Genomic DNA, 14617 nt, shown 5'->3' on the forward strand with positions numbered 1-14617 from the left:
TATTAAATTATTATTTTAATTATAATTAAAACATAAATTATCTGATATGATCATAAAGATATTATCTCATAAATTAATTTGTCAGACTCTTCAAATCAGACTGCAGTTTTTGGTCACATGATTCTGTGCTGTGCAACCTCTCTCTATCTGTTTGTGTGTGTGAACTGCAGGTACAGTAAATATTCAATAAAACACTGTGGGGAGAATTTATCAAAACTGGAGCAGACAGAATCTGGAGCAGTGGCCAACCAATCAGCTTCTCTCTTCAGTTTGCTCAGTTAAGATTAGAAAATGAAAGAGAGAAGCTGATTGCCGGCTGTCGTGCACAGCTGCTTCAGATAAATTATTGATTTACAAAAACATTCAGCCTCTTTTTATCAGAGAAGCAATCCAAAAGCTTTTAAAATGTGAAAAGCAGCCTAAAGCTCCAGGGAAGAGAAAACAAACTATAAATATTTAATATTTATCCAATTAAAAAAAGCAACTTTATTTTTTTTTTCATTCCTGAACATAATAAGTAAAAAGAATTATGAACAATATATATTCATTAAAAATCAAAAAGGTAAAAAATATTTTGTACTTCAAGGAATGGACTATGTTGGTGGACCTGTCATAGATTTAATCAGGGAGTTGGACCTGACCTAACCACTCTCAGACATTGCTGAGTCTTATTTTCATTCCTAAGCAGAGGCAAGGGCAGAGGATGGACCAGACAATAGTAGTGCCATTTATCCTGGCGATGGGATGGGGTGGAGGGCAGCAGCAATGAAATGTGCTAACCAGTCCGATCATTTATTACCCCCAAGAGGGATTGGGTATCTTGGTATCGTGTTTGCTTAAGGCACAGACATGAGATGAACCAGCAGATAACTGTTTCGATGCCTGAGGCCAAATGGGTGTTGAGCAATTTTGCCCCGCGTGCCAGCCATTCACAGCCACAGGCATAAAAAAGCAAACTTGTAAAATAATTAGCAATAATGTATGATCTGATAATGAGTCACTTGTCTGCTGTGCAGTGGAGAGGAGATAATGAAGTGCCTGCTTTCATCCCATCATCAAGAATCCGTCTGTCTCTTTGATGACAGTGCCTGTGCTGAATGGTGATCACACCTGCGGCGGACATTTTAATAGTATCGCTTGCAGGTTTACGAGTCTCCTGCTGATAGCTGCGATCACAGGCGCCACTAACAGCCTGTCGGTGGATCTGGTTCAAATTTTTATCAGGTTTTAAATGTATGTCTGTGACCCCTGATAAAGGAGATTTTCCCTTACTTGATGTCCCTGTGGCTTTAGGACCGGAAGGGTGAGCAGTTGACAATGGGACAGTAAGCTACAAACAGGAGTAGGAACATCTTCAGAAGTTTTAAATAGGGAGTCACAGAAATGACATTTTTAGTCTGAACCTGATGCCAAAATGTCAAAATTTGTCAGACCAAGTCCGAAACCATGAATGACTTTTTTTCTGAACAGACCCCTGATATGTCCCTTTTAAAATAGAAAATGAGATTGAGGACACAAAGTCCTCAATCTCTTTCTCTGCAGCCCCAGCACTCAACGAACAGGAAGCTCTCAGTACAGAGGCTTCCTGTTCATTCACAATTTGAAGATAGTAAATATTTATAGCACTTCCTGTTCTTTCATAATCACCGACATATAATCACTATGTCCTCAGTTAAATACAAACACCGAGTGGTCAGTACTGATCACTCGGTGTTTGCTCAGTAGAGTAAAGGATCGGTAAATATTTAACATATTAAATACAAACACATTTATATTTAACATATTTACCGATCCTGAAGCTCCACTCCCACCAGAGCTTTCTGCTCCGCTCGGCCTCCTGACAGCTTTTCTCATCACCGCTGGTCGCCATCAGATGGATCGGCTCCGTGTAATCTCCGATCCCCTCTGCCTCTGCCAACACAGGCGGGGGAGACCAGTGGGGAACAGAGGGAACATAAACCGAAGCTGGCAGCCAGTGCCCAGCAGGGGGATGTTTTGGCCTCCGAAATTTCAGTGCATCCCTAGCTTTAACTCTTCCACACTCTAAGAAAACTTTGTTTCTGGTTTAATCTGTGTCCCCATGGGCCCATTTTCCCATCACTTCCTGTCCTGAAAGTCTGTGTGTTTGTAAACAGTCTGGGTTTAGAATAAAAACACAGTTGACATTCAAATATGCTCACTCCCCTTCTCATTGGATAGAGCTGATGATGCTGATTCGTTGTTCACCGAGAAGGCTAAGAGGGGAAAACTTGTTCAGCATTGCTGAACCAGGAAACAGATATGTCACCTGCTTGGCTATATAGTGTGGACAAAGTTGGTAAACCACAGGACTGGCTGAACAGAGCCTCATATCCTATGGGAGGTATAAATGTATTTTCAGATTAAAAAATAGTTGTTTGCCCGGTGTTTCGCTAGCCTAAAATGGTTGCTGCCAGAGAGTGGTAAGCTGTATGGTAAATTTACATCCACGTTCAGCACAGTGACTTAGCGGTTGGACTGTGGTCCCCAGCTGACAGCTTGGTTAGGGCACTATCTGCATGGTGTTTGCATATTCTCACTGTGCTTGCATGGGTTTTCTCTGGGAACTCCAAATTCCTACCACACTCCAAAGAGATGAATTGGCCCCTGTCTAAATCATCCTTAGTAGACATGTGAGAAAGGGACCTTAGATTGTAAGCTCCTTAAGGGCAGAAACTGATGTAAATGTGTAAATGTAAAAGCGCTGTGTAAATTGTCAGTGCTAATTAAATACCTGTAATAAATAAATTATCTTATTGTATCTACAGGTACACATACTACCATGTGTATATTATTGAATGTTATTACCAGGTTTAGTTTTTTTTTATATAGTCAGTGTACTGGCCCTTTAACCGTGCACTGAAACCAGTGCGGTAATGGTCCACAAAACTGCTGGCAAGTCCAGTCAAAGGATCTGGTACAACAACCACTGCGATATTCAGCGATACAAGTGGAATACAAGGCAACAAACACAGTTCAAGTGTTAGCAAGCTTGTGAAGTCTAAAAATAAGACAGCTCATTCACAGTTTGGTGATCTCTAAGAAAGCCATTGTGAAGGAAGAGTGCAGACAAAACGCTTCTTGATTTTTTTTTTTTTAAAGGCTTTCATTGAGAATGACATAATTCAGACTGGCCGAGTTCTGCCTGCCTTGCATTTTTCCAGTTACTCTTTCAGCTACCTAGAGCTTCCCTGGTCTACCGAGACCAGATAAAGAAAGAAGATTAAAGTGAACCTTTCAGCTAAAAAAAATTATGACCCATTCAAATCCCCTCCCACGGTTTTAAAAAGACGACTTCTCTTCCTTTTTTGCTTCTTTCTCCCTATTTTTTCTTTGGTTTGCCCCTGCTTCCTTTCCTCAATTTTTACCTAGAAAAGTGTGACATATCAGCGTCCTTCTGGGATACCCACGTCACATATCGCAGAAAGCAGCAGATCCACGAACAGAGAGGATGCACAATATCTCGCTCCCACAGCTCAAAGAAATAGATTAAGGAGACCGCCTATGTGCGGAATCTTGCATCATGTCATTGGGGGGCCGGCTGCAAGAATCCAGAATAAATGGCCGACTCCCAAAGATGAAAAAAAATGGTGGAGCAGAATGAGAAACACATTACGAGAATTGCAGCTGAGAAGACAACAACGCTGTTCAATTGCTTATTCTTCATATACTGCAGCATTGTCACTGTTCAGTGCTCTAAGTGCTACAGTGCTGCAACATCACGCATTTGAGGTGGTGTTGTGGGCACTGATTGGCAGTGAGCTCACCACAAAACCACCTACAGCAGCCTTTTTCAACCAGGGTGCCATGGCACCCTAGGGTGCCTTCTGGCTTCCTCAAGGAAGCCTTGAAATTTTCATACACAGCGTTGAGCCTCTGATGTGAAACAGGGGGATTCTGACTCTATCTGGGATAAGGTTCTGGTACTGATTATAGAGGGACTCCACGTCATATTTTACATTTACAGTTTTTACATTTTAGACTGGGGCGCATCAAGATTTTGCTCACATTCGAAGGGTCCTATGGTTGACAAAAAGTTGAGAAACGCTGACCTACAGTTCCAATAAGCCTGCCCAAAGACTGTCTGTTGGCAAGGGCTAATGGAAATTCATGAGATCTCAGGAAAAGGCATTTTTTTCCCCTGAGATGATGTGCATGGTTACATGTCATAGTCACATGTCTAGTCACATGTGCCAGAATTTCAGGAAGTAAAAGGAGAGCAAGTAATGTGCCCTTAGTAAACATGGCCACTGTCAAAAGACTGGGAAAGAAAATAGAAATTGTGTATGCAAAGAATACAAAGCCTGCAATTATCTAGAAGTACAGTATGTATCTGTAGATTGTCATTACTAATCATTTCTAAGGCTTTGTTCACACCTAGGCGTATCGAATACGCACGTTTGTCGTGCATTTCGTGACACACGTTTTTACCGCGATTTGCTGGGGGAAAAAGTGCGACAAACGTGCGTTTCCGAGGGCTACTTGGCTGTATCCCAATGGAAACGCGCGACAAAAACGCACCAAAGAAGCTCATGTACCTTTTCAGGTGTAGGCCGTTTTGTAGCGCGTTCAGACGGGCTGAAATACGGCAAGGTGTGAACCATACCCATAGGTGTGTTTGTTGTTATTCTAAAGATATGGGTCGTGAGTTTAGTGTCACTTTAAAGTCACAGATCCAGATCAAGCATACAGGTGAGAAATCTTATCTTCATAATTATTGCAAATCAGTGACTTGAAGTTCTCAAGCCAGTGGTTCAGTATGACAGCTAGGAAACCAGCCTTGTCAGAAGGAGAGTTTGGCAATAGCAGCCGCCATATTTATCTCAAGTAAGATTTCCTAGGCTGGATGCAAGACAAACAGCTGAAATACATATCGGGGCCCTGGGGAGTTCCTTTATCTTCCAAAGAATGTTTTTCTGTCCATCCAGTTTTGAGATTTCAATATCTCAGCCACACAGCACAATCTTGTCTCGTAGGAGACCTGATTGTCCTTTGCTGCAGTTCAGTTACATTTACTGGTCTTGCCCCTCTCCCAGCCTGTGATTGTTCAGTAAAAACAAAAGCAGCATACTCATCTCTGCTCTCTCCTACAGTTTGCATGATCATTGCACTGCAGCACTTATTAGTTCCTGGTGCTGCTTCTCTCTCCCCCAGTCTGAGCTCTTCTGTACAGAGACTGCAAGAAGCTGATACCAAGTCAGATTCAGATACTTATGATGCTTGCAATAAAAAAAAAAAAATAATGTATACATTTTTAGAGAACTGCAACAATTTGTGTCTTTTATATTAGGCTGGAGTTCAGTGTTAAGACATAATTGAAAGATTGAGTAATTTCCCATGACTGGTCCACTTTAAAAGCTCCCTGAGTATCAGTTTGAGAATGCTGGCTCTATGGCGACAAAGAATTCATGGATAAATATTAGTGTTTACACAGTTCCTGGCATGGCTGGCAAACACATCACTTACGACACAATACCTCTGGGCAGCACAATGGCGCTACTGCAAGCTGGGAAATGAAATGAGTTTGTCTTCTCAACTGTTCACAGCCTGCTTGGTAGCTGCCATGTACAGATTGTTGTGTAATTACATGGATGAGCTGCTGGTGTATATGACCTTGTTCACATGGGCAGCACATACCTGTTAATGTGCTGTGTACTTAAAATGACACTAAACTCAGGAGTTAAACCTTAAAAATACATTCAAGTATCCTATTAACATAAATGTAACTTATTTGTGTATCACTCGACTGTAGATCTTTAAATAATCTTGGTGCTGACAATTCTGGAGGGCGGCTACTAGAACTTGCCCAAATACTTGGTATCGGTGCATCCCTATTTAAAAAGAATATTTTTATTAAGACTTATTAAGACTTTAGGTCTGTGACCCACAGGGCAATATCAGCTATCTCAGTATGTAGAAACCGACTGGAGGAACCAGGTATCCGATCCATCCATCCAGGTAAATACTTGCAGCCAGAGTCGTCGATAGGCAGCCATACCACACTGGGCCAGGGCCGCATAGGGCCAGCAGGGGGGCCAGGCCAAGCAGGAACATTTTAAATGGACTGCCAACATGCAGCATGGACCAGAAAATGGACATGCAGATTTTTTTTTTCCCACCACAGTGCACCACAACAGTATGTTGTGCTGCACTGAAACACATGAACATCAGAGTTGCGCTGACTTAATGTGTTGAAGCACCACTCATAATTAATGGCACCGCAATGTGCTAACGCATTTAATGTGAGTTGCAGTAACATGCACGTTATTGCAACATACTGAATTGCAAGGGAGTAGATGGGCCCTCAAAGCGATGTCATGTATGGATAACAAGTCCATGTTAGATTAATATATAAAAATGAACATTGCTAATATTGTCCATGGACAGTTTGAAAGTGATACAAACCTCCCCAGACATTGCACCATACCATGGGACAATGCTTTACTAAGCTGCCCATCAAATCTCTCTAACAATAACGTTCTGTTCACAAAAGCGCTAAAAAGAGAAACATAATTTCTGATGCAGAGAATATTATCTCTCATTCTCTCTTATCAGCAGGGTCTGATTCCCCATTAAAGGTTCGAATTCTCTCTCTTCCCAGTCCACCCCTAGTGTATAATCTACAGCCAGATAATTGGTTTATTGAAAACATAATAGTGTAATAAATAAATCATGGTTTATCTGTATCGGTTACCTGATATCATTATCTCCCCAGGCCGGAGAAGGTCTCCCCACTTCTGGCACCAGAAAATGGACCTTGAATTATCATTTTTGGCACCTGTAACAAAAGAGGCTACTATGGGAAGCTTCGCTAAGCTCAGCATACCTAACATGCTTTATTTTATTACTTATTTTTACAGTTTTTTTTAAGTTAATGTCTTCAGAGCCACAAAAAAAAATTATCCTTATTGAGAAAGATGAAGGGAATCAGAGATAGTCCTAAACTGGGGCTTTAAGCATAACCATAGGATCTAAGAGTGGAGTGATTTGAGCTAGGGACTTGTATGCTGTTGGGGTAAGAGGATCCTGCCACAGAAGAAGGTGAATATGCAGAAGATAAAGGTTAAAGGGATCCCACAGCACCACTTTATACAGTGGAAATTTTATACCTTCTGTTAGCCTTATGACTTGTACGCAGTCAAGTTAAGAGTGAGTGAGATCTTTTTTTCAACATTTTGATTACAGCCAGGGTATATTTATAAAGCAGGGAATGTGACCGTCGCCAAGTATTCACTGCAAGTGAATCTTACTAATGAATGTGTTTAAAGTTACAGTGAATGATTAAATGCCTGCAGTGAATCTTTGGTAAGTGTCATATCTCCTGCTTTAAAAATATTCCCCTTTAGCCTCATTCACATGGCTGATTAGGACCTTAGGGCCGTACATGGCCAATAATCACTGTGTTCAGGAAACCTGTCCAAATGAATTACAGGCTGACAGGAGCCGTAGCTGTCTGTGGCTGTTCACATGTAACTGCACGGTTGCAGGCAGCTAAGGAGAGATGAGCGGCCTCTGAATGCAAACTGTCTGCATCTGGGACTGCTCATATGTCCCTAGCCGAATATAACCACTCAATGTGTAGTTACATGAGAACAGTCACAGACAGCCGTGGTCATTGATTTGATTGCAAACACCTGTGATCCCAGCCACAGTGATACACTGATTATTGGCGGTGTGCAACCCTAATAGGCCATGTGAATAGGGCCTTAGTGCTTACAAGCTTTTTTAGATACATATTTGAAAGTAACTTATTCAATTTAAAGTGATATACAAAGTGTTTTTAAACTATTTAAAATGCTGATTAAATGACTTACAATGGATGCTGCTCCTTGATGTTTAAAAGTTTTCGTTTTCTGCAGAATCAGCTGGTCCCCTGAGCACTGACCCTGATATCTTGTTTTAGGGTGGCTTCTTTGCCTTGCAGGGTCCTATGGAGCCACCCTTGTGTGTGCAAGTAAGTTGTGTGTGTCTCCACAAACACACAGGCACAGCAAAGCAAACCGCTCCCCTCTCCTCACTTCTCCAAGCTAGTAGATGGATGGTTGCTGCAGACTGTGCTTTCTCTTGTGTTACTGTAGTTGAAAGGAAGTTCAGGGAAGCCGAGCTGAGAGGGCTGGAGCCAGTTGTTTGGAAACATGATGACTGTAAGTGTTTGGCCAAAAATGTAAGGAAATACTTTGCTGGGTATTGTATATTTGCTTGATCTGGATTTATCATAAAAAAAGAGAGCTTAATACTACTTTAAATGACTGTCACAAAAGGCTCAATTCACAAAGCTAACACACCTGGATAAGTATCCGTATTTTCAAAGAAGTGTCTTTTATTTTCAGACTCCAATAAGATATAAACAAATACAGTCACATGGCTGAAAATAAAGCGCCTTAGGCTTCTGAAAAACATTGGTAATTGAACCTACTGTGTGTTAGCGTTTGAGAAACATTGGGGGACTTTTTTATTGACATCATGGCAGTTTGCTAATCTGTCATAGAGATTCAGCAGATTTATCATAATGTCGCATTTTATGTAATAAATGCACCGTATCACTTTGCGTCTGTTTTGTCGGATTGTGCAAAAGTGTGGCAGATTTGCCAACTTGCTGCAATTTGCCTAAATATTAGTTCTTAGAAAAGCATCTCAGTTGTCATTTTCAGATAATTGCCGTTGTTTAAAAAGTGGTCCACGTAACTTCTTAATAACATGAAAAATTGCTCTATTAATTGTGCCGCAATCTTGTTCGTAACACTTGCAACAAATGGGCAGACATTCGCAGATTGGTGGCAGACATTATTAAAGTATATCTAAAGTCACAACATTTTGTTAATATATATTTTCTAGAATTCTAATTTTTTAGAATAAGAAATGGTTAAAACCCACCATTTGAGAGATTTCCCGTCATTCAAGCCAAGCCCCTAACCATCTTGTTTTGAATTGTATTGTAACTGTAATGTCTTTCTTGTATTGTAAAGCGCTGTGCAAACTGTTGGCGCTAGGGATGCACTGAAATTTCGGCCACTGCAACATATCGGCCAAAAATGGTACTTTGGGCAAAATGCCGAAAGTACCATTTTGTGGCCGAAATTGCAGTGCATCCCTAGTTTATTTTTCTTCCTCGCTGTGCACTGCTCTATCTCCTCTCTGACACAGAGCAGTATCCAGCGAGGAGGAGAGAAGCTGTCAGGAAGACGTGCGGGGCAAGGAGGAGAGTCACAGGTTTCACAGAAGGCCAAGCTCTCCTTCTACACAGCCACCTCAGCCCCCTGGGACAGGCAGAGACTCAGAATGAATAGATGACAATAGCTACGCTAGGAGTATAGTTTTGTTCTGAACAATGGACTAGCTGCAACAATCTGTGATTTAATAATCATGTGTATTAGTGCTAATTATGCTGCGTTCAGTCAAAATGTAAACGAATAAAGCTCTCAAAGTTGATAAGTGAAATTCACCTCGTACTTGTGGACATGGGTGAGGTCAAACATTTTTTTAGTGAAATACTCTGTGCAATTATAAAAATAAAAAATCTAGCCTCATTTGCATATACCTTCCAGGTAGAAGTACTTAAAATTGCATGTTTAGTACTGCGGTGAAAAGCTGTACATTAAAGAGAAGGTTTTTTTTCATGGTGAGATGGAGGTTATGGAGAGCCTTCAAAGTTGTATGAGGACACTTGGAAGATAAAAGTGTTTTCATGTTTGGCTCTCGGGATTCCAAGCTCCACAACTACTTCTACCATGTCAGGCTTAACACTGAGGGAGGGCGACAGATGCGTTGTCACCTGATGGGCTAGTGACAGATAATTGTGGGAAACACATCAAAGAGGGCTCTGAAATGATATATAAGCTCTGGATAAGAGAGATGAGACATTTATGTCTATCTGGCCTGTTAGTAGTTGTCAGTCTGGCAACTTACAAATCATTTTGCTCTTTCACCTCTTACATTGTAATTGCAAAACGCTAAGTACTTTCCATTTTTTTAAAGGGGAGTTATCATATCTCCAGGTGCTCATTCTAATTAATTCTAAAGTCAACCGGAAAGCAATTTATCATGCCTTAAAGGGAAAGCAATTTTAGTTTCACTGACTGCATATTTTGATTTCATAGTACAGTGCTTTTTAAGTGCTTTGTCTTCCATATATTTGTTATTGTATTAAATACAGAAATTTCAGTGCGGCAAAGGCACCGCAAACGTTTTTTTTTTTTTTTGCCAAGGCATCTATTTAAATTAGCATCAAGAATGAAATGCTGAAATATAAAAACACCTTTATGTGTATCCACCAGCAACCCAGGGTGCTCTGTTTTGCGATCTTCAGCAGGAGCTCAATTTGCTATTGGTTATTGAGTCTTCCAATTGTATCCAAGAACCAATAGTGAGTTGCAGGAGTAATGGGTAAGGAACCAGCTTTTGGCTTTTCTTCTTTAAGTTTCCTCTTTCCTAGGGAAATACTGGAGGATGTGTGAAGAACCCTGATTTCATATAATGCATGACCATGGTGTTGTACTTTAATATGATTCCAGGTCCACGTTTAGGTTTGTCCTCCTAATCAAACTGTCTTCCTGCCTCTGTACCTTCTACAATATATTTCCTTCCAACATATACGTATTTACAGGGCTGCCACAGAGTTGATAATTTAAGCCCGAGAGTTCATGAACTTCACTTTCATGAACCTCACATAGCTTTCATATAATGCTTGAGGACAGTGTTGTACTTTAGAGTGAGTCCCGGTCCACGTTTAAGTTTGTCCACCTAATAAAAGTGTCTTCCTGGCTCTATACCTTCTACAATACATTGTATTTCCTTCCAACGTGTACCTATTTACAGGGCTGCCACAGAGTTGACCGTTTAAACTCGAAGGTTCATGAACTTCACTTTTTTTCCAACTGTGCTTCTTGACATTTGTGTTGGAAAGCTTTACATAAACATCCAAATGGATACATTCCTTTGCCATAGGCATAATTTCTTGCTTGTACAGATAAGTGACTGCTCTTTATATATCCTAAGGCCGACATTGTCAAGAGGACACATTCCCCTGCTCCATAAAAGGAGAAGAGTTCCTAGAGCATTCATCTGAAGCCTTTGATGGGGACTTTTGAACCCAGGGAAGGTCCACAGGCTATTTTTTCAAAGTTCCATCTTAGGTACATAGATTCTGACATTGTTTTTCTATGCCTCTTCCTGAGGCTTATTTAAGGCCTGACACACGGTTAGGAGAGTTTTTATTACTGTAATAATAATTCAGCCCCTTAGGTCAACATGTACCCTAAGAAAAGAGGTATTTTAACGAGGGTGACCTTTCAAATATATTCAACCAAACAGTTCAAATAATGTGGTTATATAGCACTTCCATTTACAAACTAACTTCTCTAGCGATCAACATACGGTATATTGACAAATTAAGAGAGTGAATCTTCCCGGTGTAGACACACAGTCTTCATAATGCAAAAAAAAAAAAAAGTTTCGGCTAGATATATGTTAACTTATTTCACAGTAACATGCATCAGATGTAAAGCACAGGTTGAAAACATGATTTTGTCTTTGTTATAGACCCAAAAACACCATCTGACATTGCATACAAATGCCATCTATAGCATATACAGTCAAACAACACTTGGCGAATATCTGTGGTCATAATAATTGCATAATTTAATCCCTTACCACGGAAGGGACACATGCACTCTTATCACCAACAGCTCCTGGTTTTGGACTAATGATCCGGAGCTGGCAGGATTGGCTGCTGTGATCGTGTGATCACTGTGAAAGCCAATCACAGTGATCACACATTTTAGAACCCTTCTTTGTACTCTTTCTTCTCTGTAAGGAAAAAAGGATACATTGAGAGGAATTTATCAAGACTGGAATATTCAAAATCTGAAGCACTTGCCTACGGCAACCAATCAGCTTTTAGCTTTCATTTTCAACATGTAACTAAACAAACAGAAGAGAGAACCTTATTGGTTACAATGGGCAACTGCTCTAGATTCTGTCTGCTCCAGTTTTGATAAATGTTCGCCTCATTAGGGGAGATGTCACTCCAAAAACATGTTGGAAGGTTAATTGTCTCCTGTCTAAATTGGCCCTTGTATATATGCATGTGAGATAGGGCCTTTAAAACATATGTGGTTTTTTTTGGTCTGTGCTAAATATAAAGGGAAAATAAAAGGAAAGAGTCTGATAACAGAAAACAAATGCAGCTACAACATTAACGGACTTCTATATTCAAATATATAATTTTTTTTTAATCTTGTGTTTAGATACACTTTAACGGCAGCAGAGAAAAATGCCAGACAGGGATGTACTTTGTGGCAGAGCTGTGTAAATCCCAGGAATGCATGAAAATGCACAACACCCGCAGATGAATACACAAACAATCACTGCATCTGACAGGATGCAGTCACTGTTCAGCCAATAGTTTTCCACTCTGCTCAGACAATTTTTGAATTTTTGTTGAGCTGGATGGTGCTTGCAGGGCTACCCATAGCTCGAATCTCAGCCGATTCAGCATACTCCATCTGTTTTAAAGCTTGCACTTATTTGCAATCATTCTGAAAAGCAGTGTAACTATACACAAAAGAAAAAAGTGAAAAAAGCTTGATCGATGCGACTTTTGATTTTATGCCTCACCCAACGTGCCATCCTTTCCATATAGGTAATAAACTGCTTACCTACTCGTAGCTCTTGTCCGAATACTGTCCTCTCTCCGAGTGCTGAGCAGTTCCATCGGGAGTAGCGGAACTGATACTGGCATTCATTGATCCCCATCTGTGCCCCTTCTCCAATAACTATAATAGCATCCGGGCGGCTCTCGCAGATGGCTCTTTGCCGAGGCGCCAACCCTGGAATCTTGTTGCAGATGATGTTTGCTCCCAAAGCCACCACGGATGACAAAGCTCTAGAAAAAAATAAAAAGTTATAACAGAAACGAAGGCAAATTCTGAAGGTCAGAAAGGCGAACAAATACTTGTGTATTTTTTTCATATGTTATGCTACAGTTGTACTGACCAAGTTTATGACTATAAATCTCATGCATTCAAGTTCATGACTAGTTTGCTTAATAAGGAAATAAGAAGGAAATCTATCTAAGCCCCTTGTGCCCAACCCATGGTACTTGCTGTGTAGACCCCAATAGTACATGTAATGTGGGGGGTTCTCTATCAGTCTCATGTAACTTTTCCCAAGTCTTTGTCTCTTGCAGTAGGTTTCAAGTGTCCAACAACACCTGTAATATGTCTTAAGTCTCTGGCTATCTCCTCTAGTGTGGCTGCGGTTTTAACAATCTGCAGACTTTGGTTAAAGCAACCACAGTTAAGGCCCCTATTTCTCATAAGATGACAACTACCGCTCTAAGCCGTAACCATGTGTGATGGAGCCCCATAAAAAAAAAAACCCATCAAGGGTCTATGGTCTCTCTGTTAATTTTAAGAGCAATTTTCCTAATGATACAGAATACAAAATATAAATGTGTGCCCAGAATTTGGCTAGGCCCCCCCTGTGTTTCTGGGCACCATAGCAGTCACGTTCATATTCCATACCAAAAACCATAAAATAAAAAAGGTGGCATCCTCTGCATCGCTTTAGTTTAGCTCACACAACCAATGCCTGCCATACAACTGTTGATGAACTTTAGAAACAATGAATCCTGAGAATCCTTAGACAAATGTGTAGGTGGCATGGACAAAACTGAGACACTTGACAGCTATGCTCTTTGGTATAATTCTGTACGTTGAGTTTTACATCCTAAGAGCGCTCTCTCCATGTGAAGTAACGCTTATTAAAATGAATTTAAAAAGTGGTAATGTACTGGCCACTCGCTTCTGTTGGAAGAGGGCTCCATTGTCAGCTGGTCAGGCTGCGGTGTGGATTTTGGATGGGCTGTTAGCCTTCATTAATAGGAACCATTTGGATGCGCTTGTTTTTACTACTGTTGTGAGTACATTACCACTTTTTTAATTCCTTTTAATAAACATTACTTCACATGGAGAGGGCACTCTTTTGTTGTTTTTCTTATTAGATATGAAGGTTCCTGCCTTGTGGAGCTGCCCCCATTGTGATCAGGTGAAACTGATTGAAACGAAAGCCTGTTTGTGATCCATTGTGCTGGGAGTGAATTTAACTTGACTTTAATTGCTGAGTTTTACATCCTATGGTCCAAGAATTAGAGGCACAAGGACTCCATAAATATATTTTTTAAACTGTACAAAGGCAGAAAGCACACCGGACAACTAGATTTCACTTTAGTGGAGTCAGATTTTCTCCTTCTTAGACCAGTTCGAGCCTCCCGTCACCTTTTGAAGCCCCCTCCTGTTCTTACCTGGAAATAGCTGTCACTTAGTTAAATATTTTAGGTCATTAGTCTACTTTGTCTCTTTGCACTGAGGATAAAGATTACAGTGCCCTGTCTCAACAGCATCTTTAGGTTATTGTTAAGCAGATAGGGCCGCCATTTTGTTCTAAGCACTGAAGTCTTCTGTCTGGTGCTGAAGAAACAAGCCATATTTGTAGTGGAAGATAATGCTGTGACAACACAGTCTGAGAAGACTAATTCCCCATGTCTTTATAAGCCACCTACACTGTCTTTTTTCCTCTAAGAGTATCAAACTGCTAAGTA

General features: G+C 40.6%; 1 protein-coding gene across 2 annotated transcripts in view; it reads right to left on the reverse strand.

Annotated features, from left to right (window-relative positions):
• Positions 1–14617, reverse strand: part of WNT7B (Wnt family member 7B) — a 103920-nt gene that overhangs the window by 25711 nt on the left and 63592 nt on the right. For both annotated transcript variants that reach the window (XM_018564074.1, XM_018564073.1), the window contains exon 2: positions 12675–12901. In XM_018564074.1, coding sequence (XP_018419576.1) covers positions 12675–12901 — 227 coding nt within the window. The remainder of the gene's footprint in view (positions 1–12674; positions 12902–14617) is intronic.

This window comes from Nanorana parkeri, unplaced genomic scaffold, assembly GCF_000935625.1.
Source record: "Nanorana parkeri isolate BGI_ZX_2015 unplaced genomic scaffold, ASM93562v1 scaffold720, whole genome shotgun sequence".
In the NCBI taxonomy this organism is placed as follows: Eukaryota; Metazoa; Chordata; class Amphibia; order Anura; family Dicroglossidae; genus Nanorana; species Nanorana parkeri.